This window comes from Schizosaccharomyces octosporus (genome assembly GCF_000150505.1).
Source record: "Schizosaccharomyces octosporus yFS286 unplaced genomic scaffold supercont6.1, whole genome shotgun sequence".
NCBI lineage: Eukaryota > Fungi > Ascomycota > Schizosaccharomycetes > Schizosaccharomycetales > Schizosaccharomycetaceae > Schizosaccharomyces > Schizosaccharomyces octosporus.
Window position 1 is genome coordinate 1,121,387 of NW_013185619.1, and position 27,843 is coordinate 1,149,229.

The following is a 27,843-nucleotide window of genomic DNA, read 5'->3' on the forward strand; positions in this document are numbered from 1 at the left end:
CTGGGGGTCATTCAAGACGCCTTTGTATATATCTAGTATGTGTATTTTGAGAAGCGAAAATACTATTTCATGACGCACGAGAAATTTGTTAAAAGTACGAAAAGTTTCTTCAAATTCCAGATTGTTGGCTCTATAGGTATGAACTGTCATTCCACATCTAAAACGACTTTCTGCAGGTAAATATATGTCCTGTATACTGTATTAGAACGTGTTCAAAATTATTGCAATGGCTTCTTCATTCAGCGAAGATGAATCAGAACTTCCATACCTTCAAGCTGTAGTTTTCGAGTTTGTTATTTTAAAAGCCATTGAAAGATAAATCTGACTCTTTAGCAAATCCAGGGGGATATGCTTCCATAGATGTAAGTATAACATAGATTCGTCGTATTAGCTTCTGTTCCTTTGGGTAGTCTTTTATCAGAATTAGCATATGATGTCGTCTTCCAACGTCCCTGGTATTTACTCGTCAATTTTTAGAGCTTCTGGCTACAGTCCCTAAAGATCGATCCTTCAAAGAATTACTGTTATTTATCCTTTGCACTATAGTACGTCTTCCCAGATTACTAACTGCAGTACTAGCTTTTGTGGTATTAAGGTGCACATGAGTCTGTTTTATAAGTTTATTGAATATGATAGGAAGGAAATAGATCCAATTTTTTCCTTATGATTGTCTCTGTCCATACTGTCTCCATGCACGAAATCCCAAACAGGATTAAATTAATGACTGGACCAGTGATATATCTTTCAGAAAAGCCTGAGAGCTTGGCGAGCCTGCTAACACCAGTAATCCACTGGCTCTTTTACCCTGTTCTCAGCATTGTCTGCGGATGTATCTTATAACCCTCAGATGTTCTTTTCGTTCTTGAGAAAAGACCCTTGATAACGGAACATGGATCTCTCTCCTATACTCTCAAAAGTTTCAAGTACTTCTGAATCCTGTTGGGTTGTTGGTACTGTCATGGCAAAATATTCCGTACAATATGGTTAGCCAAAGATATACAACGGTTATTAGCTATAGCATTTAGCATTAGAGTTGGCAAATAGGATAATCAGACTATATAGGATGCATTCAGAGTAGTTATTAAAGTTTGTTTTTCTTTTTTTTTTTTAAAAAAAAAATAAGAAAGGAAAAGAAGACGCATCGCTGCAAAAAAGGCCTTCTCGTCTTGCTCTATCAAATGTACTAGAAAAGTACAAAATAGAATGGTATCTTCATTTCATAGACGTGCTAAATTCCCTTGTAAGCTACAACTAAGATATTTAAAAGGATGATCCCATGTTCTTTCTATAGAGAGGTAAATTATACACGTTAACGATCACAACCCTGCTCGTCCTCAAACACCTATATAGTATAACGGAAAACCATAAAGTCGAAAGGTAAGCCGTTGTTTATTATTCCAATTCTGTTTTACTAACAATCCTTTCTAGCATTATTACAACTTTGCAAGAGTCGGCTATCTTTCCACGAACAATCGGATCTTTTACCGGAGTGTTTATATTTTCGTATTTCCCCGTCCTTTAACACATTTGACCCTTTATAGAAATGACTTCTTGTGTTGATACAGTTAATTATATGCTGCAGCATCCTGCTGGTATAGATAAAATTGCTGCGTTAATAGTAAACGTTGCTCGTTTAAATCCCCTTGCTGGCAAGGCAAACGGTGAACTTGTGTCTATGTTAAACGAATTCAGATGTATTTTACGTATACCTGGATTATACAAGCTTCTCGTAAACTTTGACCGTGAGGGCTCGTTAGAGTCTCACTTGAGCAACGCCATTAATATGTGCTATTATATCACAGAGGGGCTTGCATTTTTGGGAAGCAAGCAAATTATTTCTATGTCCAAATCCAAAGAAGATCAGCTGTCGCTCATTTCTTGTCGCTGCTGGTTGCTCGATACCCTACTAACTATTTACCAATTACTCAAGAAGGTACGCAACACTCATGATAAACAAGATCAATGGGACTTAGCCGCAAATGTTGTTAGCCTACCCCTGTGCCTTCACTGGTCTACAGGCAGTGGACTTGGACTTAGCAAACAACAAATAGGTGCCTTGGGACTTTTTAGTACCGTAGTTCAAGTACGAAAATTACTTCGTGCTTTGCATGAAAAAAAACAGCAATAGATATAAAATTTTTTTTCTTTCTCACAGAAATATCTTCAAAGCATATTCAAGCCAAAATCTTAAACTCGTGCTGAATCTTTATATTATGGATGGACATATATAGTGGTTTTTGGGATATTCCTACATTTTACCATAAAGGGTTGAAAACTGCATTTAGCTCATATATATTCTTTTTCTTTTACATCAAATATAAAATACGCCTTATAAACTATAGCTAATATCATCCGTGTTTAATGAGTATCACTATATTTCATACTACGATGATAACCCAATTAACCCATTCATAGAAACCCTTACCCTGGTGTGACTGGTATTCAGGAAGTCGGCATGAGAAAAACCGGATGCATTAACTTGTCTTCCACATTCACCACCATGCTTTTGTTCAAGGACGTTATTTCTGGGGATGAGCTCGTTTCTGATGCTTACGACTTGAAGGAAGTCGATGACATCGTCTATGAAGCCGACTGCCAAATGGTCACCATCAAGCAAGGTGGTGATGTTGACATTGGCGCCAACCCTTCTGCTGAGGATGGTGGTGATGTTACTGAAGAGGGTACCGAAACTGTTAACAACCTTGTTTACTCTTTCCGTTTGAACCCTACTAGCTTCGACAAGAAGTCTTACATGACCTACATCAAGGGTTACATGAAGACTATCAAGGGTCGTCTCCAAGAGAAGAACCCTGAACGTGTTCCCATCTTTGAGAAGAAGGCTGTTGAGTATGTCAAGAAGATCTTGGGCAACTTCAACGACTACGATTTCTTCATTGGTGAAAGCATGGATCCCGATGCTATGGTAGTTTTGATGAACTACCGTGAAGATGGTATGACCCCTTACATGACCTTCTTCAAGGACGGTCTTGATGCCGAAAAGTTCTAAGCTAGGGAATTGAATTTTTTGGTCAAATATCAAGATGATAAGTAGTCTGAAAATATGTTATTCATGACATAAATAATACGACTTCCACAATATGCATACCACGACGGAAATGAAAATTTTTGGTAAAATCGTGATGCAGTAGTAATTTAAAAATGGGCTCATTAATATACTATCGTTTATTCCTTGGAATATATTGTGTAATAAATACTTAGCCGCTAGTAATTATAACTTCAAATAGAACGTATTAGCAATGATTTTTAAAAGGTAGAGTGGTCGTTGGTTCAATCGCCTTCTAGCGTACTTCTTGTAATTAATTACTTTTAGTAATTTTAAGTGTTCTACTAAAGAGCGAGCGAGCTGTATTGTTCATTTTATCAATATGAAGTTTCATTTAACTCGGCTGCCCAGTGTTGCAAATTTATTTAATTTGAAGTTTGAATATTTAAAAGCAAGCATTCTTGTTAAAGACGAATGTTTCTTACGAACGATCTCCAGATGAACTTAGTTCTCCAACAGCAGCTACCAACTACCACATCCTTTGAAGGTCATGACAGACATTCACGAGACTCAAAAGGGTGCTCTTGTATGATAAAGAGATTATTTCACTAGCTTCTTTACTAATCTGATTGTCCTTTAGAAAGAAATTCAGGCCTTCATTCGCTCAAGGACAAGTTACGATGTTTTACCTACTTCATTTCGTCTAATTGTTTTCGACGTTACATTATTTGTCAAAACATCATTGTCACTCCTTGCTTTAAACAGTAAGTATTCAAAAAAAAAACCTATCTGGTATTAAGTATGCAATTCGCTGAGACTAACTTTTGTAGACATAGTCAGCGCTCCGTTATGGGATAGCGAAGCAAATAGATTTGCTGGTCTGTTAACTATGGCAGATTTTGTCAATGTTATTAAATACTACTATCAAAGTAGTTCCGTTCCAGAAACATTGGCTGAAATTGATAAATTCCGTCTCCTGGGACTTCGCGAAGTCGAACGGAAGATAGGTGCTATTCCTCCTGAAACTCTTCACGTTCATCCCATGCATAGTCTAATGGAAGCATGTCTAGCAATGTCTAAAAGTCGTGCTCGACGTGTGCCACTGATTGATGTTGATGGCGAGACAGGAAGTGAAATGATTGTTTCAGTTCTAACTCAGTATAGAATTCTGAAATTCATATCCATGAATGTAATTAAAGAAATTCTTTCCTTTATTTGATACTAATTATATTTAGTGTAAAGAAACATCTATGCTTCGGGTGCCGCTTAATGAATTACCAATTGGCACATGGACGAACCTTGCTACAAGTACGATGAATATGAAGGTTTTCGCGGTTATCCAGATTCTTGCAGAGAAAGCTATCTCTGCTGTTCCGATAGTTAATGATGAGGGTATGGTCACCAATTTCATTCCAGCAAATTACTAAACCTTTCTTTTAGGGATCCTAATAAACGTTTATGAATCTGTTGATGTTATGCATTTAATTCAAGATGGTGATTATAATAATTTAGAATTAACAGTGGGTGAGGCGCTTTTAAGAAGACCATCAAATTTCGCGGGTGTACATACTTGCCGCGATACTGACCATCTTGATGGTATTTTTGACGCTATAAAACATTCCAGAGTGCATCGACTTTTTGTCGTTAGTGAGGACTTTCATCTTAAAGGCATTTTATCTCTTTCCGATATACTGAATTATATTGTGGATGACCAACTCTAATGCGCATACCATCGAATTAAATCGAATACTGTTTACATTTTTCCTCTTTCATTTAAAAAAGTAATTGCATAATGCATTTATTTTTTAGAAATTTATTCTTCTATCCTTCATGCTATATAATACACTTGATGGTACAATTTTACACGCCGCTTATTCTTTAATAAATTTGTTGATATTTAGTCGAGGTCATGTTAACGCTGTAATGCACCTCTTTCTAATGCAACAAACTTTCTGAATATATTACTTTGTGCTTAAATAAGTGTGGAAACATAATGATCCTCTCTAGATAGGACTAGTAATGTTTATGAATGGAATTCTAACAGAAGACGTCATAAAATTGCTAGTAGTTCTAATTCGAAACATATATTCTACGACAATGAATGAAGTAATGGCATGACGGATGCTATATTTTAAAATATTCTATTTTATTCAAGCTCTACTTGAGATTGTACTTTACCGACGTTGGTTTGCTGTGCGACCAGTTGGCGTAGACAACTAGAGGCTTGAGCACCATTTCATCTAATGTCAAAAGAACGATTGGGCATCGCAGATATTCAAGGAGAGATGATTAAATACAGAATAATTCTCGCAATTGCTGCATAGTGTCCTCAGGGCAAGTTACAGTATGTCCAATAGTACGAGGATCTTCGTAAATTTCATAGTCATTGCCTCCAGTAAATGTCTTGTCACCGAAGAAATGGATAGTTTCAAAACCCTCCTTTTGAACGTGCTGAAGACAGTAAGTCTTGTCCCAACCGGTAGGGAAAACATCAAAGGAAATTTGACCACCAATAGAGAAAGTTAAGCCGTAATCACCAAACTTTTCACGCAAGGCATTTACCATGTTCAAACGGATGTTGTGAATTTTATCAAATTGCTCAAACTCTTGACGTTCTTTGTTACTAGCATTACGGCCAATGGGGGAAATATTGACCATACCATTACGGAATTCAACAAAAGTACCACGCTTAACGGGAATATCCAAGTCAGCAATATAGTGTAAACAGAAGTTCACCAACTTTTGATACTTATCTTCACCAATATACTGGATAAATGATTGACTAGCAAGCTGTTCTCCATAGCGATAAGCAGTCAATCCATTCTCAGCAAACGAATAGTCAAAAGAGTTGACAACATTTTCTCCACTCACGCTAAGTTGTTCTTGTTGTTTGTTCAAGTCACTACCACCAACAAATCCAACAGCAACAATTTGACGAAGCTTTTGCAAGCAATCGAGCATTTCAGGAGAGATGCTCTAAATTTATAACGTTAGCATATGATTTACAAAAATGAAGCATAGCGAAGAAAGTCGTTTCATTTGCTATTGCTTTGTAAAGTAAAATAAACAAAACTAAGCATTTCAAATAATAGGAATCGAATTTGAAGAGGAGTAATAATAGGAAAGGTCACTCCTAAAACCGCTTGCAAAAATTCATTTACATACCAAACGAGAAGGAGTCAAAGTACCATCGACATCAAATAAAACTAAGGTCTTAGGAAATTTACGTTGTTCTATAGGAATAAGCACCATTTTTTTCTTACTTCAAAGATGTTGTTGTGGTAAAGTGCGTTTCAGGTTGACGCAGTAAACACAGCGACTGTGTATAAAAGGTTATATCAAACCATAAGCCAAGTAGGAATTACCTTAAACAAAAAGAAATATTTATTAAAAGAAGCTTTTTCAACCTAATAGTGTTTATAAATTTAATTAACGAATCAATTATGGAATTCCAAACTTCTCTATTAAATATTCCTCATTTACCTTACTACATGCAACTAGTGGTTTATAAAGAATTTTCTTATTCATGTATTCATCTGCTTATTACTATACAAAAATAATAATAATATTTATGCTAATCAATTTTTTACAAAGATGTGTATTAAACTGAATCATATATTGTTATATGCTACACTTAGATAAACATATACAACATATATGCTTTTACAAATAACTAATTAGTGATATCACCTAAAAATCTATACAATATACAGAAGCACAACAGTTTCGTATTAGAGATAGTAAATGAAGGGTGCTGTATAAGCAACCACTGAGTTGCTGGAAATCTACAAGGTTGAATCTCAAAAAATATATCGAACTCACATTGTGGATATTTTTGAAAAACGACATGGTATTATTCTAAGCGAATGTAGTATTCTGCCTTGTAACTTAGTACTAAATATGCTTTTATAAGTCTTCTCATTAGCATGAATATTTACTACCATAGTGACGTGAAATTTCTTTTGATTGCATATTTCGGACTTGTATGAAATAGTCTTTTGTTATATGTAGGTATATACTGTACCAAGCAAGAATTTCAATGGTTGAGAATGCATAAGCATCTGTCCAATGCATCTGGCTATCGCGTTTTATACTAGTCTTCTCATAAATACCTACTTCCTTACGTCCCACATATTAAATCATTTGCGTATCCATTTATTATAATACAGTACATTGTATATCTGAGTGTTTAATAAATAATCAAAGCTACTGGCAGCTGAATAGTATGTGGTTTAGAGGAGATAATTTCATAGTTTAAAAATGCGGGAATCATTAAGAACGAAAGATTTGATGAACCAATTTCTTTTTTGACAGCTCTTTGTTTTTGTTTGACACTTCATCCGGTGCACCTTGGCAACAAGGAAAGAGATCATAATTTGCGGGTTTCGCGTCGGCAATGAAACCTGGAAGTTGGCTTCTTTCTTCTTCAGAATAAAACAAGCTAAATTGGTTTGCTGAGTCTTCTTCATTCGCGTTTATTGTAGGTTCTTCTTCGTTAAATTCTAATTCATATTCATCGTCAACCATTTCTTTCGACAATTCATTTCCAGATATCAGGTTTGTTTCATCGTAGTTTTGATTTGGGGTTTCAATTGCTTTAATGTTTAATTTATCAAGGGTTGCTAGATTTTGCAAACCGGACCTTTGAACGTTTTCGGAATTCATAGAACGTTCTCCTTTACTTGTTCTTTGAGAAATATTCTCCTTGTCCTCTTGGGATTGTAAGCTTATGTGGGAATTGCGCAGTTCAAAGGCAGACATGTAGATAATGGTTTGGTTATTTGCAAGTGTGTTTTGCTCGTGGATCCCACTTTTATTTACCTCTGAATTCGTTAGGCCTCGCTGAATTTCGCTGTTTTGTACCTCCAAGGTAAACATATAGATCTGATCTTGAAGTAGGCGTATTTCGTTTTCGTAGTAATGTATCCGTTCGTTTGAAATGCTTTTTGTAAAGTTCAAATAATAGTGGTATCGTTGTTTTTGCACTTCAGAAAGCTTCTGTAACTTTTGGTTCTCTTTTTCCAAAAATGAAACATGCTTTTGCCGGACTAGAAGCGTCATTTTAAGAGTTTCAAGCATTGAATTGTCTGGTTTTTCTTGCATTTGTTTTAATAGGTTGTCATTGGATTTTTGCAACGCCTCCAGTTGGACACACTGATCATGAATCCTTCCATTTAGGCTTTTTATTTCTTGTAATCGAAATGCAGAGGATTTTTTCCATTGTCCTTCTTTCTCCTTTAATTCTAATTCCTGTTTTTGACATTTTAACGCGAGAGACTCTGCTTTCACAGTTTGCCTGGCGTGCTCTAAAGTCAAGTCTTTAAATTTTTTAACAATGTCTTTGTATTTTTCTTGAAGTAACTCTGATTTTGCGAAGTTTTCTTTGATGCTATCGTTTTGTTGAGTTAAATCATTTATTTGAGAGATCAGTTTTTCGTTGTCCTTTATGGCCTGTTCATTTTGAATTTCCAAATTTTTCATCGCTTCCTTTAATTCCGAATGCCTGTTTTCTGTTACTTTCATCTCTTCTTTCAAGGTTATACATTCCTGTTGAGACTTGTCCAAAGCGCTAATCACTTCCTCGTATTTATTTTCCTGAATTGTGATTTTCTCTTTTACCTCATGTTCTTCATCTTTTTCTTTTTCTTTTTCTTCTTCAATCTTTTTCAGTAGTTTCCTTTGCCTTTCGGTCTCTAAATATTCTTCATTTGGGATGAATGTGTGTACTTCTTCAGGTATTGGGTGTAATTGTTTTCGTCCTTTCAATATCTTCTTCAAGTCTTCGTTTGCTTTCTTGGAAATCTCGATCTCTTCTTTATAAGTCTGACAAGTTATTTCCAACTCCTCCAAGTCGTTTTCCAAAGCCAGTACTCTTTGAGTCGTTTGACTTTTCTCTATATTAAGAACTCGATTCTCTTCCTCGACTTTTTGGCAATCACTTCTGATAACATTTATCATCTTGGAAAGGTTTTCAATGCTAGTTTTTGTCAACATGTCTTCTTCAGAATGCTTTTCCAGTTGATACTTCATTTGTTCGGCCTCAAAATTTGCTCGATCAATGTTTGCAATAAACGACTTCCTTTCCTTATATAAATGCTTGTTTTCTTCTTCTTTGGCTTTCAAATCGTCCTTCAAAATAGCAAGTTTGCGTTGATGTTTATAGTTATCTTCATTGGCCGCGTTCAACCGCCGTTTCAGTCTATCACATTGAGAGGCAAGGGAAAAGATTTCTTTATCCTGTTGCTGAATTTTTAATTGTTGCATCTTTTTTTCAGTCGTTAGTTGGAAAATGTCCATTTCGAGTTCTTTTTGTTTGTCCACTAAAGGCTTGATCTTGTGCTCGTTTTGGAAAATCTTTACTTTCATAGAATTTTCGCTTTCTTTTAATTGTTCATGTTCGGTTTGAAGAGCCTTGTTATTTGAATCCAACATTTGAAATGCATATTTCGAGCATATCAGTTTGCATTCCAGATTAAACATGGCTTGATTCTTTTCTTGTATGAATTGAAGAACATTTTTAATGAGGTTTTCAATCTTCATGACGGTTTTCATATTTGTAGTATCAACACTCATCAAGCTGACGGCTTCGTCACTCGTAATCAGTTGAGTAATGTCCTTTACGCGAGTACTTTCATATTCCTCTGTCTTTTTTTCAATAAGATTTTGGCATTGTTTGTCCTCAATGATTCGGATTGTGGAAATCATCGTAATATGTCTCGGTTCCCTGGTTTCTTACACTGTCTTTCTAAGAATTCGAATGGATTAACTAAGATCTCGACTACGAAGTTGATAGTATTCAATAAAAACAATATTTCCAAGTTTGGTTCTCGTTGAATTGGATGTTTACGCTCTGCGAGTTTTAAGATGAGAAAACAAACTTCTTGTAAACAAATGTGTATAAACAAAAACAAACGAGGTAGTCACAACCAGAACAATTTCCTTTTTAATTTTAGTCATGATAGTATAAGAAAATAAACATATTGGTTTAACAACCATCACGCTCAATACTAGATTCACAATCGATGTACAAACATATACTCTTGTTAATGAAAACACCAACACGAGTCTGTTTAACAGCGGAACTATGTTTCAAACATCTAACATTTAAAAGTTCAGTTCAAATTCATAATTACAAACGCATTTCTCGTATAGCTTTCACTTTTTTTTCTTTTTTATTCAATATCCCAGATGTAAATGTAAATAAACAAACATTTCCAGTGAGATGTGTTTAACGATGTTTAGCGAATTTGAACTCTGCAACTCTGTACCCAAGTAAGATTTCATGCAACACCTAACCAAAACCAATTTTTAAAAATGGCGGGAAAGAGTGTCGTTTCAGGTAAGGAAAATATATGATTAAAATTGATTGAGTCTAACAGACAGGGAAACCTTGGAAAGCATCGAAGGCGGCATATCGCCGATCAGGATTGGCTCCTACGCAGAAAACTTCATATGAAAAGCGAATGGAAGAAAGAAGAAGAGTGCAAGAAGCAAAAGATCGCGAACAAAAGTTGAGAGATGAAAAAGAAGAAGAGAGATCCGTATGTTTGATTATCGACTAAAATGCCAGGTCTTATATTAACAATTGTTTAGGCACATGCTCAAAAAATTCGAGCACGTCGTGAAGCTAAAGCTGAAAAGGAAAGAATGGAGCTTTTGCAGTCTAAGTTTCATCAAAAGGTTATTGACCGTCGGAGACGCAGGGAAAAGCGCAACAAAATGCTTAAAGAGCGGTAATAGCAGTATTTACTTATTAAACATTTTTATATTTAATAAAAGGCTTTTTTCGGTGGTTGGTAAAAAACAAAAAAGAAAAAAAATGTATTCTTTTTCTTTCAAGTAGGTATGAAATTTATCTTCAACAAATGTGTATATCCAGTGTAGAAAGAAGGAATGGTGGAGCCGCTGGTAGACCGCGGGAATTGATTTCATTTAACAGTGATTTACAAGACTATCGTATAAACATTGATAATGTGAAAAGGAAATATATACTTTACACCTCAGAACATTTTTTTTAAAAAGAAAAAAGAAGAGAAGAAGAGGATTGGAATCGTTATACTATGAATCAGGAACTTGTAAAACAACTATTTGAGCACGTAAAGTTGAGCTTGAATTATTCCTATTGTCCATATTCGAAGTTTGCAGTAGGAGCTTGTGTACTATGCGATGATGGAAAAACATTTGTATACGGAGCCAATGGTATGGATTTATTTTATTTTATTTTACTTACTTTAAAGTTGAAAACGCGTCTTACGGCGCTGGTGTTTGTGCCGAAAGAGTAGCAATAACGAAAGCGGTGGTAAGGAGAAACTAGGCAAAAAAACTCAACTAACATTGATTTATTTACAGAGTATGGGAAAAAAAAGTTTTATGGCGTTGGGTGTTATGAGTGATAAAGGAAGAGTTACCCCATGTGGTATTTGTCGCCAAGCGTAAGTGAACTGCAAGGAGAATGTTACAAAAGCAAGTAGATTTAACAAATATTAGAATTCGGGAATTTTCCAAAGATATCGATATCTATCTCTTTCATCCTGATGGTACTTTTCAGACGAAAACGATTGCAGAGGTATGTCATGTCATATGAATTTTAGGTGCATGAGACTAATTTTTTTGTTCAAGCTGTTGCCGGATTCTTTTGGTCCTGAAGATTTGGAATAAAAGCTAGCAAAAAGCTGGAGCCCGTTGTCTAAATGTCAATGGGAAGGAATCAAGTTGAAGGCTGTTGAATGAGCATGCAAGTGACAGTAGTATCGTCGACTTTTCTACAAAAAAAAAAGGTGTTAGAAATTTAAATCTATTATAAATAACCTTACCCGCCACGAAATTTAAGCCCATAGTTCCTTGCTGCTTTAGCAAACGGAGAAATCCATTTTGTATTCTTGGAGTTCGTGACAGCAGTGTCGCAAATAGAATCCGCCAACCGTTTCGTAAAATCTCCGTCTATAGAAGTTTCTGAAAGGGCACGGTTGGCGATCTCTAAAACGGATCGCGAGTCCAAATTGTCAAACACTCCATCGGTAGCTAGAATGACCAAGTCCCCATTATGAAGCTGATGCTTGGTTAGATCACTCATATAAGGAGTAATTTCATTTTTGGACACATAAGGAGATGGATAAATAGCTAGTTGATAGGGCATATTGAACTGAAGAACCTGAGGAGGAGATTCATAGAACACGGCTCCTTTACGAAGGATCAAAAAACCAGAATCACCTAGACTATTTATGCTTTGTTAGTATAGGAAAGAATAAGAATAAAGTACTTACTTTAAGGAATGAAGTTTGCCTGATTGCTTCTCGAAAATTGTTGTGCATACAGTAGAAGAGCCGGCTTTTACGCTATTGCTTTTCTTCAAGGAAGAAAACGCATTCGTCAACAAGGAAAGAGGATCAGGGAATTTGTCGTTATCAAAATGCTTGAATTCCTTTTCGAGTTCTCGGACCAGTCCCCAAGAGAACTTGGATGGGTCGATACCAATACTTGTCCAGCCGCCAACTCCGTCCAAAACGGCATTGAAAGCATATTTTGCATCTTTTAAACTAGTAAAGGAGTCTTCTCCCGCGTCAGGATGATCTAGGGGTTCAGAGTTTTCAAACACGGACGGCTTTTTGTGAAAACTTGTTGCTGAGCTAATCGTGTAGATATAGTTCTTTTTCATCCATTGTAGGGATCTAGTACAATCCCTACGAAACAGTTGTTGCATAGAACTCGTTAAAATCATTCTACTGTTTATGAATTTTCCACTTTTAGGTTGGCTTGCGTTTGAGGATAGAGGGATGACGGGTAAATGCCATACAAAGCTGTTTTCCTATTTCTAATTTAATTTAATATGAATAAAAGAAACCAATCTATTTTTTTCGATGAATTAGACATATTATTGTATACAAACATCGTTCCAAGTCTATAGAAACAGTCTATTCCTTGCTTGGATCGTATTGCATGGGCTATTCTCGCAGCGCACCCGGGAAATCGTAGCTCTTGTTTTAGAATTCATAAACTAAAAATTCTATTCTAAACCATTCAGTGATTTTTTTTTGTCACACAACATCTATTTCCGTTTCCATTCTGTTACACCAGGTACCAGGAACACTTTCTATACATTCCACCAATTCATACTCTTCTCTATCACACACAATGCGACTTTCGCTGTAGTCAACAGTTTCATTAGACTTTAAATTGCAAATCGTCCATCTCAAACATTTCTCTTTTCTATAATTTCTCGTCAAAAAGTTCCCATCCATCCATCCATTCATCCACATTTATTACTTGTTATTTATTATTTACTATTGAGTACTTTACTACTAACATCTACTATTAATACTGCTATTTCTATTCCTACTACTTATTATAGCTGCACATGTCCTTCCCTATAGACAAGAGACCCTTATTATATACCAAGTACTAAGATGGAGGTAATAAACAAAACGAAGAGCGGAAGGTACTATCTCCTACGTTACTTGTGTCATTGGTAACAAAAAGGTTCATCGTAAAAATCCAACCATAGATCCGCTTGAATGAATTATCTATAGCCAATTAGATAGGTAGAAATAGAAATAGCGGAATTTACTAAAAAAGTATTTGCTATCGAGAGTACTTGGTTACCTTTACGTCCTATACCAAGTTTAACGAGATTTAATTCACATGTACAACACCAATGAGTGAGACAATTACTCTTCCACCATCTCCCCCTCTAAAGAATGCACCGCTTCAAAAGCATAAAAACAGCTTTAAAAAAAAGCGGAAATACCAGATTATTTTCAACAAATGTCTGTTTAAGACAAGTTCAGTCCACTCAGGTATGTGTACATTTGATTTTGGTTGTTTTTGACCTCGTTGGGTCGGTGAACAAGTGATGGACGTACTATTCCATCCCTATGGTTAGAGAACGAATCATGCAGTTGAGAATCCAGCGTTTATATCTATACTATGATTTCCGAAACACAGAAAAAGCTAACTTTTGACAGCCTTTACGTGCTAAACAAGCATCCACCCCGGAACAAGTAAAGTACCCGATTATTGACCACACCTACGATGCTATTGTTGTAGGTGCAGGAGGTGCTGGTCTTCGTGCTACTTTTGGATTAGCCGAAGCTGGTTTTAAAACTGCTTGTATCACCAAGTTGTTTCCCACCAGATCCCACACTGTCGCTGCGCAAGGTGGTATTAATGCCGCCTTGGGTAATATGACCAAGGATGACTGGCGTTGGCATTTCTACGATACCGTAAAAGGTTCCGATTGGCTTGGTGATCAAGACGCAATTCATTACATGACTAAAGAAGCCCCAGCTGCTGTTTTGGAATTAGAACATTTTGGTGTCCCCTTTTCTAGAACTAAGGAAGGAAAAATCTACCAACGAGCTTTCGGTGGTCAATCTTTGGAATATGGTAAGGGCGGTCAAGCTTATCGCTGTGCTGCCGTTGCCGACCGTACTGGTCACTCCCTTCTTCACACTCTTTATGGACAGTCTCTTCGTCACAACACTAACTTCTTTATTGAATACTTTGCTATGGACTTATTGATGGAAAATGGTGAGTGCCGTGGTGTTATTGCCATGAACCTCGAAGATGGTACCATCCATCGCTTCAGAGCTCACAAGACCGTCTTGGCTACTGGTGGTTACGGCCGTTCCTACTTTTCTTGCACCTCCGCTCATACCTGCACTGGTGACGGTAATGCAATGGTTTCTCGTGCTGGTCTTCCTTTGCAAGACCTTGAATTCGTCCAGTTCCATCCCACTGGTATTTACGGTGCCGGTTGCCTGATCACAGAGGGTAGTCGTGGTGAAGGTGGCTTTTTGCTCAACAACAAGGGTGAAAGATTCATGGAACGTTATGCCCCTACTGCCAAGGATCTTGCTTCCCGTGATGTTGTTTCTCGTTCCATGACTCTTGAAATCCGCGAAGGCCGTGGTGTTGGTCCTGAGAACGACCACATTTACTTGCAACTTTCTCATCTTCCCGCCGAAGTTTTGAAGGAACGTCTTCCTGGTATTTCTGAGACCGCTGCCATTTTTGCCGGTGTTGATGTTACTAAAGAACCTATTCCTGTTTTGCCCACTGTTCACTACAACATGGGAGGTATCCCTACTCGCTACACCGGTGAAGTGCTCACCATTGACGAAAACGGAAACGATCAGGTCGTTCCTGGTTTATATGCTGCTGGTGAAGCTGCCTGTGTCTCTGTACACGGTGGTAACCGTTTGGGTGCCAACTCTTTGCTCGATATCGTCGTTTTCGGAAGAGCTTGTGCTTTGCATATCAAGGACACTTTGGAGCCTAACACTCCTCACAAGCCATTGGCTGCCGATGCTGGACTTGATTCCTTGCAATTCCTTGATAAGATCCGTACCTCAGATGGTCCTAAGCATACTAGTGAAATTCGCCTTAACATGCAAAAATCTATGCAAAGAGACGTTTCCGTTTTCCGTACTGAGGAAACCCTTCAAGAGGGTGTCAACAACATTCAAAAGGTTGACGGCTCTTACAGCGAGATCGGTATTAAGGATCGTGGTTTAATCTGGAACACCGACTTAATTGAAGCTTTGGAATTGCGTAATTTGTTGACCTGTGCCGTTCAAACTGCTCATTCTGCTTTGAACCGTAAAGAATCTCGTGGCGCTCATGCTCGAGAAGATTATCCCGAAAGAGATGATGCAAACTGGATTAAGCATACCTTGACTTGGCAAAAGAATACTACAGACCCTGTCACCTTAAAATACCGTAATGTAGTCAACACTACTATGGATGAAGCCGAGGTTAAAGCTGTTCCTCCATTCAAGCGTGTCTATTAAACAGCTTTTCCCAGGAGTATCAAGTGAATCTATCTAGTCATTGATAGGATAATATTGAGTGTTTATCTGCTATGAAATCGAAAAATGTGATTTATGATTCTTATTTGAGCGCTATAATTTGTAAAGTCTATACATTAACATTGAGTAAGCCTGAGAAATTATTTTCATACATTTTAAAACTTAGGATATTAATATTATGAATTATTACTTCTGCGCTATGTTCATTAAGACCATGTAATCGAAATTTCAATGTAATTCGTTAAACATAAATCCAAAGACAGCTTAAAAAGAATACGCGTTGCTTTGTTCTGTTCATGAAACTTTGAATTGCTTCTCTTTAATACACCGTTCCTTTTTTCAAATTACACATACATATATGTTTGCATTGCTGAAATAGAGTTATTTGAATTTACAAGATGTCTTGCATTGACAAGATGTCCATTATGGGCATTCGATCTTTTGACAGTCGATCAAGAGAAAGTATTCAGTTTTTTTCTCCTTTAACGTTAATTGTTGGACAGAATGGTTCAGGAAAAACAGTATGTGGTCATTTCATTTTCGTGATTTTTAACTCCTTTAGACCATTATAGAATGTTTAAAATATGCTGCCACAGGAATACTTCCTCCAAACACCAAAGGTGGTGCTTTCATACATGATCCGAAGGTAAGCATTTTAATGATAAGTGACTCTTGCTTACAAGTGGCAGTTGTGTGGTGAGAAAGAGGTTTTGGCGCAAGTGAAACTAGCGTTTAAAAACACAAATCAAATACGGATGATATGTACGCGATCATTACAATTGTTAGTAAAAAAGACAACAAGACAGCAGAAAACGCTTGACGGACAGTTATTAATCGTCAATGATGGTGAGCGAAGTACTATCAGTAATCGGTGTGCAGAGTTAGATTTGCAAGTCCCGCTAAGTCTCGGAGTCAGTAGAGCACTTCTTGATTATGTTATATTTTGTCACCAAGAAGAAAGTTTCTGGCCATTGAGTGAACCCTCAAATCTGAAAAAGCGATTTGACGAGATTTTCGAGTCTATGAAATACGCCAAAGCCCTCGAGCAATTAAAGAACGTACGACGTGATCAGGAAAATCAAATTAAAGTTGATCAAGCTAATTTAGTACATTTCCGGTCAGATAAAGAACGGGCTGAAAAAATCAGGTTACAACTTCACGGTTCTCAGAAACGCATTTCATTTATTAATCACAGAATTGAAGAACTGGATCAAAAAATATCACATACGGCAAAACTTCAGGATGAACTTTTCAGATCCACTGAAGAATTCGAGCAAAAAGAAGTTGCCATATCTCAGTATGAAAACCATTGCACTTTTCTGGCTTCAAGTATAGATGACTTAAAGCTTCACATGATTGAAATGAACAACACTACAGATGACTTAGAGAATATGTCTGCAAACTTTAATGAACAGGTAGAAACTGAACAAAAACTTCTATTAGAACTCGAAAATAACAAGTCTTCAACCGAAATTCGATTAAGTGAAAACAGAAAAAGGATGGAGGACCTCTCGGCTAATTTAGGTCGTGCTGAAGGAGAACTAGCATCTCTGGAACGGACTAAACGTAGAAAGGGAGAAACTTTGGAGAATATTGCTAGCTTGCACGGGTTTTCAGAGCGAAATGAAAACGAAATTATAACAAAATACCTTGAGTATTTAGATACAAATATGTCTGAAAACAAAAAAGATTTGCAGCAAATACGTGATAAAAGAAAAGAGAAAAGTGCTCGTATCGAGGGTTTAAAAGCTCATGAGATGTATCTGCAGAAAACCATTGCAGGTTTGGAAGATTCTATTGGGAATAACCAAAAGACTATTTCTTTTATTCAATCGCGTATTGAAGATCTCAGGCATATGGCTCAAACGAGAGATTTGCTATCCGAAGAACTAAAACGAGGAGAAAAGGAACTCCAGGATGCCAGAAAAATTTACGAAGACAATGAATGGAATAAAAAAATTGACAAAGAAAGAACGGAAATACGTGATACTGAAAGGGAACTGGAAAACTTAACTTCATTGAGTGATAAACTTCATGATAATGCCAACATTTACTCTAAGCTACAATTACTAGTCGAGACGAGAGAAAAATTAATGGCTAACGTAGAAGAAGCTCGAAAATATTTCAAGCAGCGATACTTTGAGTTAACCGCCCTTGATATTCATACCGTCGATGAATTTTATGAAAATCTAGATGCCTCTTTACAAAAATCACAAGTAGCTATAGATGAACTAAAGAAAAAACTGAATTCCGCGAATGCTACTGTTGTTGAACTTGAATATAAATATAGTACTTATCGTGAAGAACTATTTCAGTTGGAGTCTCGAAATAGCGAAAAGGCTCAGTTAAGTCAGTACCAATCAGTCAACTTGGATGAGCACAATGAAAATATTCACAAATTGGACACAAGGATTGAAGACAGCAAACGAACAGCTCACTCCCTACAATTTGGTATAAGTTTTTATGAAAAGGCGATTCAGATGTCTGACTCACACCATGCCTGTCAACTATGTCAAAGAATGTTTGAAAATGATGAAGAAGCTGCTTTCGTTGAACATTGCCGTGCGATGATAGAAAATATTCCTGGGAAATTGTTAGATGTAAATCAGCAACTGGAGAGCTTACATGAAGAGAGGAAAGCGTTAAGTGATGTAATTCCTCTTATTCAAGAAGCAAGATCAATAAAAAGCTCGATAAAGGAAAAATCCGATATTTTGACCATAACAGAACAGCAGTTAGAAAGTGCAAAAGAGCAAGCTGCCTCCCTGGATTTGGAGTTGAAAGATGTGAGCAAAAAACACCAGTCTTTTGAAAGTTTAAACCTCAAGTTGAAAGATATCGACCGTTTGAACGAGGAAACTGAAAAGTGCAAGATGCACATTTCGGATCTACAGGCCCAACTTAGTCCATCTTTAAAGGAATTGGATATTAATCAAATTGGTCTTGAACGAAAGAAGATGGCAGAAATGAACAAAACTTCTAAGAAAAATTTGGAGACAATACTTAATGAAGAGACCAAACAAAAAAGGGAGCTTGACAATTTGAACATAGCTAATAAAGAAAGGGAAGTTAAGTTCTCAGATCTAAAACTGAAAATTAATGAGTTACATCAATTGGAAGTTGAGGTAAAAAATTGTGATGAGAAGAAAGCTAAATTACTTGGAGATCTTGAAGATGCTAAACAGTCTTGCGAGGAACAACGGCCATTGTTTAATAGACTTAATGACGATATGCTTAGTTTGGAGAGTAATCTTGAAAAACTTGAAGAAAAGAGCCGAACATTATTGCAAACTAAAAACGGTTTTCTTCAACAAGTACAAGATTGGAATAGAGAGTTACAGATTGATATACAGTTTGAATTAGATCGCTTAGTTAAAGAGAAGGATGGTCTTTATCGAACTGTTGAATACGATCTATCTGAATTGAATTCTATTACCCAAAAAATAAAAAGCATTCAAGAAAGGTTGGCTGACCTGCGTTCAAGGGAACGCAATATTTCGGATAACCTACGTCTTCGTCGATTACACAGTCAGTTCTTGGAGGCCTTAGAAAACAAGAATAGTCTGATAGCTCAACAAGCAAAGACCAACAGACAAGCTTTTCGTGATAAAATGGAGTCCTTGAAAATTCAATATGGAGCACTAAATGCTGAGCGTGCCGGGTTATTAGGTGAATGTCGACAACTTGATTCTGGTGTAAATCAGTTAACTCAAGATTTAAATCTCGAATATAAAGACTCGGATGAACGCTATCGACGTCAATTAATTAAGACTAGGACGACTGATAAAGCTAATGATGATATAGGAAAATATGCAAAAGCTTTAGACATTGCCATTATGCAACTCCATTCATTAAAAATGAATGAAATTAATAGAATTGTAGATGAGTTATGGAAACAGACCTACTGTGGTACAGACATCGATACTATTTTAATACGCTCGGACGCCGAAGGAAAAGGAAACCGCTCTTATAATTATAGAGTTTGCATGGTAAAGGGAGATGCCGAATTGGATATGAGAGGCCGTTGCAGTGCTGGTCAGAAAGTTCTGGCCTGTATTATAATTCGTCTTGCCTTGGCAGAGTGTTTAGGTGTTAACTGTGGAATACTAGCTCTTGATGAACCTACAACGAACTTGGATGAAGACAATATCATAAGCTTAGCTAAAAGCTTATCTAAAATTGTCGAATTTAGAAGGAGACAAGCAAACTTTCAACTAATCATTATCACTCATGATGAACAATTCATCCGCCTAGTTAACACGGATGCATATTGTGGTTACTATTATAAAGTGAAAAGAGACGCTAACCAAAACAGCATTGTAAGTACCTAAATTTTTTGAATGTACATTGGAAACTAACCGAACTAGATCGTGCGAGAAACGATGTAAGCATTCATGTTGCTTTGGACAACTTAGTAAAGGAATTATGATTCATCAGAACCATGAATTTGTCACTAAACACATTATAAAATACTTGCTTTAAAATAGCAACATATGGATTTTACTTTTATTCATTCAATACTTATTTTTGATCCACCTATGTTTGCGTTTCTCTGTAATAAATTTCCTTGAAATATAGATTTAATTAGGCGTACAATGAGATAGAAGTAACGATCTTAGGAGCTTTTCGTGGCAGTCGGAACGTAAGTATCTCTCAATTCTTTAATTCTGAGGAAGTTTATCCTATAGGAAAGGTATGAATTGTCCACGGATTTTGTCGTCCACTTGCTCAATACTATACAGCGTAAAGGAGCTGCAGTGGAAATAGTCAACAAGGTAAATAATATGGTGATGGTCAGACACTCTATCTTTATCTATACCACTTGTTAGCTCAAAGTCTTTGTGTGAAATCATTTTACTTACAGCAATAGGAAGTGATTCATATCCATTAGAAGTGGTAACAAATCCATGTGCAGACCTGGCAGTGTGCAATAAGAGAAAAGCCAGGGTTATATAGATTATAATGGATGTTGTTCTTGAAAACATGTTTTAATTAAAAAAAACAAGGACCGCTGTTAATAAAATAATTAAATTTTCTTCTTTCGTCTTTGTGTGAAAAGTTTAAGCTGTAATTCAATGCTTGAATTAATGACGGGTTGTGTAAATACCACAGGCACGTCTGTATCGAGTACAGATGCAAATGGACGTGGGTTGTTTCTTAAATAAGCAAAATTCGTTCGTTTCACTATATTTAAATTATTTTACATAAAAATAAAATTCTTTTTATTCGTTCTATAACCTCTTTCAAGATTGAACGTTAAGTGACCCAAAGTTGAAGATACCAAGCGTAATGTTGGATATGTCTACTCATTACCTGTTTAGACTATAAAACCCCTCCCGGGTATCCTATTACCTACATGTCTACTAGAAAGTCGTTCAATAATCTCAAATGATAATTTTCAGTTATTACATATATATTTTAAATACCAAGATATTCGTAAATCCGTTGTGGTCCAACGGCTAGGATTCGTCGCTTTCACCGACGCGGCCGGGGTTCGACTCCCCGCAACGGAAATTTCTTTTATTCTCATACCCCTCCCATGTATAAGGGATATTCGTAGGGTATGCCACAAGAAGCTTGAACGATGTAAGCAATTTGTATTGAATAAGCAATTTGTATTGAATACAAAAACAAAATCAATAAGGAGAGCCTACAGCACCCCGGATTCCCATGTTGTCTCCAACCATAGTACTAACGAGGCCCTCAGACGCTTAACTGCAGTGATCGGACGGGAACTGGTGTTTTCGCCTAGGTGTGGCCGTAGACGCACTTTTCTTCGTATGAAACATTTTCTATAAAAAAAATCTTGCTATTCACATCTCTATCCTATATCAGACTGTATCAGATGAGACGGATTGCATGACCTATATGCATTCTCAGAATTGGTTAAACAAAGCAAATATATTTACCTAGCTACGAGTTACACACCCAATGAATTTTTAAAAAGTAAATAACAAACAATATAACATATTAAAAACCAAAAATTTTAGGTGCTTCCATGCATCATGTAATCCTTTTAAACATTCCGGTTATTTATACCTATTGTTTCTCCAAATCAAAATTCTTGTCTAACAGACTTATTGACGAAAAAAAAAAATTTTTTTATATTCCTCTATCTTTTGTGAATGACACCCCATTCTGTTCTGTATGCTTTTTTTTTTAGACTGACATTGTTCACTTATTCGATAGGCCAATACTTTGGTAAGGAAAGAAAAAAAAAAAAAAAAAAAAGAAAACTGTTAAAAGAAAACATTATTAGATTAAATAGCATAAACCATGCCTCGTGGAACGGACCTTCCAATCTTTTCGAAACTAATGTCTCTGTAATCCATCTCATATGGGCTGAAGTTTATTCGATCAATAATTCCTAAAGTGTTTTCATCAATAACGAAGCAGATGGTTTCAAAAAACAACTCACCGTTAGCTCAACCTAAAGAGCAACTTGTGCGCGATGTATTTTACATCCATGAAGAAGTTATTACTTTGTTTATCATAATGAGAGTGGTAGCTGATAGAGTATCTAAACAATCAGCAGCGCTATCCAAAGAGGTTTCTGGTTTTCTTTAGTTAATGTTGTATCAAAACTATCATACATTTAACATAATGTGAAAAATTTACTCTAACCATACCATAATTAAGCAATCTTTTATCTTTGGTATAGGCCCGTAAGGAATATATTTTCAGACCCAAAACTTTCAGCCTTAAAGTTCAAAGGACTAAAAAGAAATTTCCGTTGCGGGGAGTCGAACCCCGGCCGCGTCGGTGAAAGCGACGAATCCTAGCCGTTGGACCACAACGGATTTCGTTGGGATTTAATTCCATTTAAACCATTTGATAGCTTATTTATGTCAGAAAAAGCAAAAACACAACATTTCCAAATGCAGTATAGTACATACCAGTAGCTATAGATAGCATATAAGAAAAAACTTCAAAGAAAAAAATTAAAGTAATTTTATGAATGAAGCGATGGGAATGAATTTCAAAAAGAACCTCGTTCATCTTGTTGTATTGCTGTGTGTGGGCAATATCCACATTGGTTTGTTATGCTCATTAATGTGGTTTACAATACTAATTAAGTTGATGATAGCTACTAGCAATTGTCTATTTTTATTATAGAGATTTTTTATTATAATTATTTTTATTTATGAATTATACTACTAGCTTTTACTGAAAGATCTGGTATATATAGATATTTACGTTGGTGATGATTATTTTTCTTTCGTGGTACGTTATATAACTTATTTTACTTTACTAATTTTACATACGCATATTCTAATTATCTATATTTGGAGTTCAAGCTGATATTTTCGCAGTAAACAATGACATATAGTCTCATAAAAAGCTATAAAAGTCGTTATTTCCATTTCATCAAACGTAGTTGCCTCTAATAAACTTTACCGCTTGCGTTTACAACAAGTGGTCGCATGATGTAGTTGGTTATCATGTCGATCTAATAAGTCGAATGTCGCCAGTTCGAGCCTGGCTGTGACCATTGTTTTTTTTTCTTTTTTCCTTTTTCCATTTTTTTCCCTCTTTCTATTTCTATCTTACATTTACCTTTAATCCCTCTCTTTTTGTTTTTCTTTTCTTTTTTTGTCGTAATGAAATACCTATCTATTTGTATATTTTATCGCAGAGTTGAATGACCGCTGTGCGAAACAAAACAAAACAAAACTAGATGAAATCAAAGTAAACTAAACTAAATCGTAAAGCAAGTTAGAACAAATTTGAATAGAGATAAAAAAAAGGATTCTAATTCAAGTAAAAAGCAAAGGGAAATTTGAAGAAGGTTGAACAGGGAAAAATTGGACAAGCCAGAACTCGAATCTGGGACCTCTTCCATGCTAAGGAAGCGTGATAACCATCTACACCACATGCCCTTGGTTGATATCTTATTCTTTTCTATGTTATGTAAACAGCTCTCTATATCTGACAATTCGAAAATGTGAATCTGTAATTAGGTACTCTTTCGACAAATTTGCGTATTTCAGAGTTGATATATATATGTATATATATATTCATGACAATTCGACATTCTACATTTGTATGTTACAAGGATTTAAATAAAAAAAGACCAAAAAGGTAGTTTTATTTTGTTTTGTCGTCTTTAGTTTTTCTTTATTTTTTTCGTATTGTGAAAGCGAGTGAAGTGGTATGCGTATAAATTGATTATTTTGTTTGCTGCTTTAGGCCGTTTTATTATAGAAATTCAGGCTATTGTGTTGGAAAACTGCACACACTTAGAAACAGCTGGTTGAGCATGAAACGAGAAAATAATTGTCATCTCATAGCCTGAAGTATCAAAATTAATATGTGTTGTTAAACATCAACGAAGGCCGTGTGGTTTAGATGGTTATAATTTCTGCTTAACATTTGATGTTCGCAGACGGTCCCAAGTTCGAGTCTTGGCACGGTCATAGCCTTCAACTTTTTCAATTTTTTTCAATTTTTTCATTTCTTTTTCTTTCGGTGAATTCTATTAGTTGGATCATTGCAGATCTTTTATATAAAAATAATACACACTTGATTTTTGCTGCCTTGTTTGCGGTTGCTGAACGGCATGGTCTGCATCTGTCACCCGTCACACCATGATTACTTTGCAACTGACGAAGGAAATATCGCTATGGATGCAGACACTAACTGTAGAATTAAAGAAACAATACAAACAAGAAAACACAAGGAAGAAGAAAAAAGGAAAAAGGAAAAATGAAAACAGAAAATTACTCTCCCTCCGGGATTCGAACCCGGGCTGCCAGCGTGACAGGCTGGTGTACTACCCCTATACTAAGGAAGATTTGTTGATATCAACTGCAATCTAAACTACATAACATTAAATAACTATTTCAAAAAGTAGAGGTACTTATGGTACTACATGGTATTGTGCTTCTGTTTTAAGTATCTTAAATAACTAATAATCAGTCTTTAAAACCAATGAAAAACTTTCAAACTTCTAATAAATTTGTTTATAAAAATCGACGTCTAAACTCCATTTAAAAAAAAAAAAAGAATAGGAAATGCTTTTCAGTAACAGAATATACCGTCCTTAATAATGTCCCCAGTTCAGTCAAGTCCAGTGCAGCGCAAGTACACTCTCTATTTTTAGTCGCCTGGAATCAGCGAATTGAACTGAAACCAGCAATTTAAATCACAACTGGATTATTCATGATCTACTTGATTCAATCAAGATTTGCTTAAAATGGTTTGTTATAAAAGCATACCGAATCTTCATGTTTTACCACGCAATGTGAACCGCCGTGGTGCATTATTACTGTACAATTTTTTTGTACTATGATGTTTGGTTGTATATTTTGATACTATATCTTTGTTGCATAATATATTATATTCTTAAATTTGTTTAATACGTTAGATACCGCTGAGTATACCTTTTGAGGCACAAAACATGATTTTGCTAAATCTTGTAAGAACATTGTTTTTTGTTTTTTTTTGTTTTTTTTGTTTTGTGCTCCATTTTCAGTTCTCACATAGACTAAAGTTTTTTCACATGTCCGTTAGTTGTGTTTTTGATATGATAGACGCCCAGAACTATCAAGTATGCACATTTGGAAACATCAAGTTGACATGAAGAATACTAGATCTCAATGGCTGAAAATTAGCATTAACGGTGCAAGCCATCTATGGTAACAACTAATAGCTGTTTGTGACTTTCTTTAAGTTTTTTTATTATTTATTTCAGTGTTTATTCTGATGTCTTCCAGTTCTTGTCTATGATTTTTTATCTTATTTAGCCGATGTATGTGATCATGTGCGATATGTAGTAAGTATATGGTTCAAAGATTTCGGAAATAATAAAATATCAAATTGAAACAGCATACACATCTACATAATCTAAGTTATCATGACTTCCGCCTATGATTTATAATATATAATTTAGGCAACCGAAACTTACTATTACAAAAAGAAAAAAGGAAAAAGTTTTGCATTAATTCAGCTTGATTCATGTACAAGGGACAATGAATTCAATAAAATCTTAAAAATAAAAGATTCTGCTTGCTTTGTATAACTGGTAGACAGTTAGCGTATTATATCAAGCGAAACCAGATACACTAAACAAAAGTTGCTACTTGATCTTTCGCCGAAACGATAATACTTATAGTTGCACGTTGGTTTAGTAAATCCTGTTAATTTGTACTGTCTTACATAGTATATGAGTCAAACATCCAAAAAGTTGTCTACAAGGTAGGAATGGCAAAACCAAATTGAGTTGAAGGGCCGTCTCATGTTGCAACTTGTAATAATTCCAATGGTTCTTTAGCTATCCATGAATAAGATATAGAAACAATAAAGACTGTTAATTTTACCTAAATATTATGAAAATGTCTAGCAAAAGAAAACAAAAGTACAGAACAGTTTATCGAAAAAAAAGGATAAATCTTATATATTTTAATCAATCGATTGGCTTACCATTCACAAATCTAATTATAGAATCACTAGAGAAACAATAAACATAAAAAAATAAATAAATAAATAACGAATAGATATGTAACACTCACAAAGGTTATGTGCCGTTTTCATTTCAGAAGCATTTTTATTATACAGATATTAATGCGTATTACAGTTTTTATCAAGTCAGCGTATAGATATAAAAAAAAAACAATGAAAAAAAATGAATAACTACTTTTTTTTCGTGAACTTGAAGATTGACAAAAAATATCACATTGCACAACTAATCCCTTGCTTTTGAAACCCGTAAAAGTTTTGGTGAAGCTTTGTGGTCCATTGATGTTCATATGGAAATGGCCTATAATCGTGTTCGAAAGCTTTTATCACAGAAGCTTTGAAGTATTTGGCAAGGCTGGTATAAACAAAATCATGTGCAACTATAGTTCCATTTAAAAAACATACTCTCAAGACTGGCTGAGTGACTATTGTGAATAAAAATTGGACAAGCCAGAACTCGAATCTGGGACCTCTTCCATGCTAAGGAAGCGTGATAACCATCTACACCACATGCCCGGTTTTTAGGTGAAATCACCGTTATTATTTTACTAATTCAAACAGTAATTTAGCGGTAAGATTGTTCCAAACGCTGTTAGATTGCCGCTAAGACTACATCTTTAATGCAGTCAAACCTCCGAAAATATGGCTATAATAGTATGTTTTTATTGAATTTTATCTTAAATGGAAATTTCTAACATTTTCGACTGTGCGATGCTTTTCGTCTTAGGTTCATCTAACTAAGTCCGTAATAAATAGTTACATAATTAGATGAAGTTACGGATTATAATATGATACGTTTTTATCTAATATCCACTATTGGAAATCATCATACTTGTATCCACATCTAGCTTTGGGAAACCAAGTTAACCTTGTTGTAAGGTATGGAGATGGACCTCCTATCTCCTTTTCAAGAGTTTCAAAGTTTCAATTTTTTATTTTCTATTTTCTATTTATTTTGTCAAACCCCTCTAATTAACGAATAAGCATACCAAGGTATAGTCTTCCATAACTCAGAGATCGGTTAATCGTTGCTGTAGCAAAGTGAATTTACCATAAAACGGTACAGCTCATAAAAGGGGTTTCAGGCAATATTTTCAAAAAATATACACGTCAAAAATAATAATTCGAGTATTAAACCATCAATGCAAGAGAAGTTAAAGCAAAGTCTAGACTACGTACGATCCTCTACAAATCGTTATATGAATGGCATTCATTCATGTAAAGACCAAACATTTGGTGAAACAAAAGGGTTATTAGTCTCTTACAACTACCTGCTTCATCTACAGATACAGATACAGATACAGATACAAGTATAAGTATAAGTACAAGTACAAGTACAAGTACAAGTACAAGTAAGCTAAATTAAGGAGGAAAGTGTCTACGGCCATACCTAGGCGAAAACACCAGTTCCCGTCCGATCACTGCAGTTAAACGTCTGAGGGCCTCGTTAGTACTATGGTTGGAGACAACATGGGAATCCGGGGTGCTGTAGGCTCTCCTCTTTATTTTTCATTTTCACTGTCTATTCTTTATTTATTTCTTTTTTTACGTTCCTTTTTCTTTGTTTTGTCTTTT

At 35.6% G+C, this 27,843-nt stretch overlaps 11 protein-coding genes and 9 non-coding genes across 20 annotated transcripts; 11 read left to right on the forward strand and 9 right to left on the reverse strand.

Annotated features, from left to right (window-relative positions):
* The first annotated feature begins 1,270 nt into the window (after positions 1-1,270).
* SOCG_03126 (uncharacterized protein) lies at positions 1,271-2,223 on the forward strand. Its single transcript, XM_013161614.1, has 2 exons — positions 1,271-1,377; positions 1,429-2,223. The coding sequence occupies exon 2, from the start codon at positions 1,544-1,546 to the stop codon at positions 2,126-2,128; it is 585 nt and encodes a 194-aa protein (XP_013017068.1). The 5' UTR covers positions 1,271-1,377; positions 1,429-1,543; the 3' UTR covers positions 2,129-2,223.
* Positions 2,224-2,478: 255 nt separating this feature from the next.
* On the forward strand, positions 2,479-3,304 carry SOCG_03127 (translationally controlled tumor protein). Its single transcript, XM_013161615.1, has one exon. The coding sequence runs from the start codon at positions 2,501-2,503 to the stop codon at positions 3,005-3,007; it is 507 nt and encodes a 168-aa protein (XP_013017069.1). The 5' UTR covers positions 2,479-2,500; the 3' UTR covers positions 3,008-3,304.
* A 212-nt stretch (positions 3,305-3,516) lies between these two features.
* On the forward strand, positions 3,517-6,255 carry SOCG_03128 (protein kinase activator). The gene is made up of 5 exons (XM_013161616.1): positions 3,517-3,590; positions 3,645-3,768; positions 3,835-4,193; positions 4,240-4,396; positions 4,445-6,255. The coding sequence occupies exons 1-5, from the start codon at positions 3,555-3,557 to the stop codon at positions 4,723-4,725; spliced, it is 957 nt and encodes a 318-aa protein (XP_013017070.1). The 5' UTR covers positions 3,517-3,554; the 3' UTR covers positions 4,726-6,255.
* SOCG_03129 (phosphomannomutase Pmm1) lies at positions 5,050-6,506 on the reverse strand. Its single transcript, XM_013161617.1, has 2 exons — positions 6,170-6,506; positions 5,050-5,980 (listed from the first exon to the last, which is right to left on the reverse strand). Exons 1-2 carry the CDS (start codon positions 6,254-6,256, stop codon positions 5,294-5,296), a joined length of 774 nt encoding a protein of 257 aa, XP_013017071.1. The 5' UTR covers positions 6,257-6,506; the 3' UTR covers positions 5,050-5,293.
* Positions 6,507-7,194: 688 nt separating this feature from the next.
* Positions 7,195-10,339, reverse strand: SOCG_03130 (uncharacterized protein). Its single transcript, XM_013161618.1, has one exon. It carries the CDS (start codon positions 9,707-9,709, stop codon positions 7,277-7,279), a length of 2,433 nt encoding a protein of 810 aa, XP_013017072.1. The 5' UTR covers positions 9,710-10,339; the 3' UTR covers positions 7,195-7,276.
* SOCG_03131 (CGR1 family protein) lies at positions 10,279-10,844 on the forward strand. Its single transcript, XM_013161619.1, has 3 exons — positions 10,279-10,343; positions 10,388-10,545; positions 10,598-10,844. The coding sequence occupies exons 1-3, from the start codon at positions 10,319-10,321 to the stop codon at positions 10,739-10,741; spliced, it is 327 nt and encodes a 108-aa protein (XP_013017073.1). The 5' UTR covers positions 10,279-10,318; the 3' UTR covers positions 10,742-10,844.
* A 33-nt stretch (positions 10,845-10,877) lies between these two features.
* SOCG_03132 (cytidine deaminase Ccd1) lies at positions 10,878-12,907 on the forward strand. The gene is made up of 5 exons (XM_013161620.1): positions 10,878-11,203; positions 11,242-11,303; positions 11,354-11,436; positions 11,492-11,570; positions 11,624-12,907. The coding sequence occupies exons 1-5, from the start codon at positions 11,065-11,067 to the stop codon at positions 11,660-11,662; spliced, it is 402 nt and encodes a 133-aa protein (XP_013017074.1). The 5' UTR covers positions 10,878-11,064; the 3' UTR covers positions 11,663-12,907.
* On the reverse strand, positions 11,022-13,035 carry SOCG_03133 (serine/threonine protein phosphatase Azr1). The gene is made up of 3 exons (XM_013161621.1): positions 12,268-13,035; positions 11,818-12,219; positions 11,022-11,766 (listed from the first exon to the last, which is right to left on the reverse strand). The coding sequence occupies exons 1-3, from the start codon at positions 12,720-12,722 to the stop codon at positions 11,712-11,714; spliced, it is 912 nt and encodes a 303-aa protein (XP_013017075.1). The 5' UTR covers positions 12,723-13,035; the 3' UTR covers positions 11,022-11,711.
* A 569-nt stretch (positions 13,036-13,604) lies between these two features.
* Positions 13,605-16,010, forward strand: SOCG_03134 (succinate dehydrogenase Sdh1). Its single transcript, XM_013161622.1, has 2 exons — positions 13,605-13,797; positions 13,966-16,010. Exons 1-2 carry the CDS (start codon positions 13,699-13,701, stop codon positions 15,790-15,792), a joined length of 1,926 nt encoding a protein of 641 aa, XP_013017076.1. The 5' UTR covers positions 13,605-13,698; the 3' UTR covers positions 15,793-16,010.
* A 58-nt stretch (positions 16,011-16,068) lies between these two features.
* Positions 16,069-20,410, forward strand: SOCG_03135 (DNA repair protein Rad50). The gene is made up of 4 exons (XM_013161623.1): positions 16,069-16,331; positions 16,373-16,456; positions 16,500-20,129; positions 20,178-20,410. The coding sequence occupies exons 1-4, from the start codon at positions 16,209-16,211 to the stop codon at positions 20,196-20,198; spliced, it is 3,858 nt and encodes a 1,285-aa protein (XP_013017077.1). The 5' UTR covers positions 16,069-16,208; the 3' UTR covers positions 20,199-20,410.
* Positions 19,797-21,183, reverse strand: SOCG_05070 (protein involved in protein folding in the ER). The gene is made up of 2 exons (XM_013162392.1): positions 20,673-21,183; positions 19,797-20,623 (listed from the first exon to the last, which is right to left on the reverse strand). The coding sequence occupies exons 1-2, from the start codon at positions 20,793-20,795 to the stop codon at positions 20,426-20,428; spliced, it is 321 nt and encodes a 106-aa protein (XP_013017846.1). The 5' UTR covers positions 20,796-21,183; the 3' UTR covers positions 19,797-20,425.
* Positions 21,184-21,251: 68 nt separating this feature from the next.
* Positions 21,252-21,323, forward strand: SOCG_16114. The gene has a single exon. It is a non-coding gene; the product is annotated as a tRNA-Glu (tRNA).
* Positions 21,324-21,457: 134 nt separating this feature from the next.
* SOCG_16115 lies at positions 21,458-21,572 on the reverse strand. The gene has a single exon (XR_001202969.1). It is a non-coding gene; the product is annotated as a 5S ribosomal RNA (ribosomal RNA).
* A 966-nt stretch (positions 21,573-22,538) lies between these two features.
* On the reverse strand, positions 22,539-22,610 carry SOCG_16116. Its single transcript has one exon. It is a non-coding gene; the product is annotated as a tRNA-Glu (tRNA).
* A 618-nt stretch (positions 22,611-23,228) lies between these two features.
* SOCG_16117 lies at positions 23,229-23,302 on the forward strand. The gene has a single exon. It is a non-coding gene; the product is annotated as a tRNA-Ile (tRNA).
* Positions 23,303-23,616: 314 nt separating this feature from the next.
* On the reverse strand, positions 23,617-23,690 carry SOCG_16118. The gene has a single exon. It is a non-coding gene; the product is annotated as a tRNA-Ala (tRNA).
* A 454-nt stretch (positions 23,691-24,144) lies between these two features.
* SOCG_16119 lies at positions 24,145-24,227 on the forward strand. The gene has a single exon. It is a non-coding gene; the product is annotated as a tRNA-Val (tRNA).
* A 306-nt stretch (positions 24,228-24,533) lies between these two features.
* Positions 24,534-24,604, reverse strand: SOCG_16120. The gene has a single exon. It is a non-coding gene; the product is annotated as a tRNA-Asp (tRNA).
* A 2,106-nt stretch (positions 24,605-26,710) lies between these two features.
* SOCG_16121 lies at positions 26,711-26,784 on the reverse strand. The gene has a single exon. It is a non-coding gene; the product is annotated as a tRNA-Ala (tRNA).
* Positions 26,785-27,648: 864 nt separating this feature from the next.
* SOCG_16122 lies at positions 27,649-27,763 on the forward strand. Its single transcript, XR_001202970.1, has one exon. It is a non-coding gene; the product is annotated as a 5S ribosomal RNA (ribosomal RNA).
* Positions 27,764-27,843: the final 80 nt, after the last annotated feature.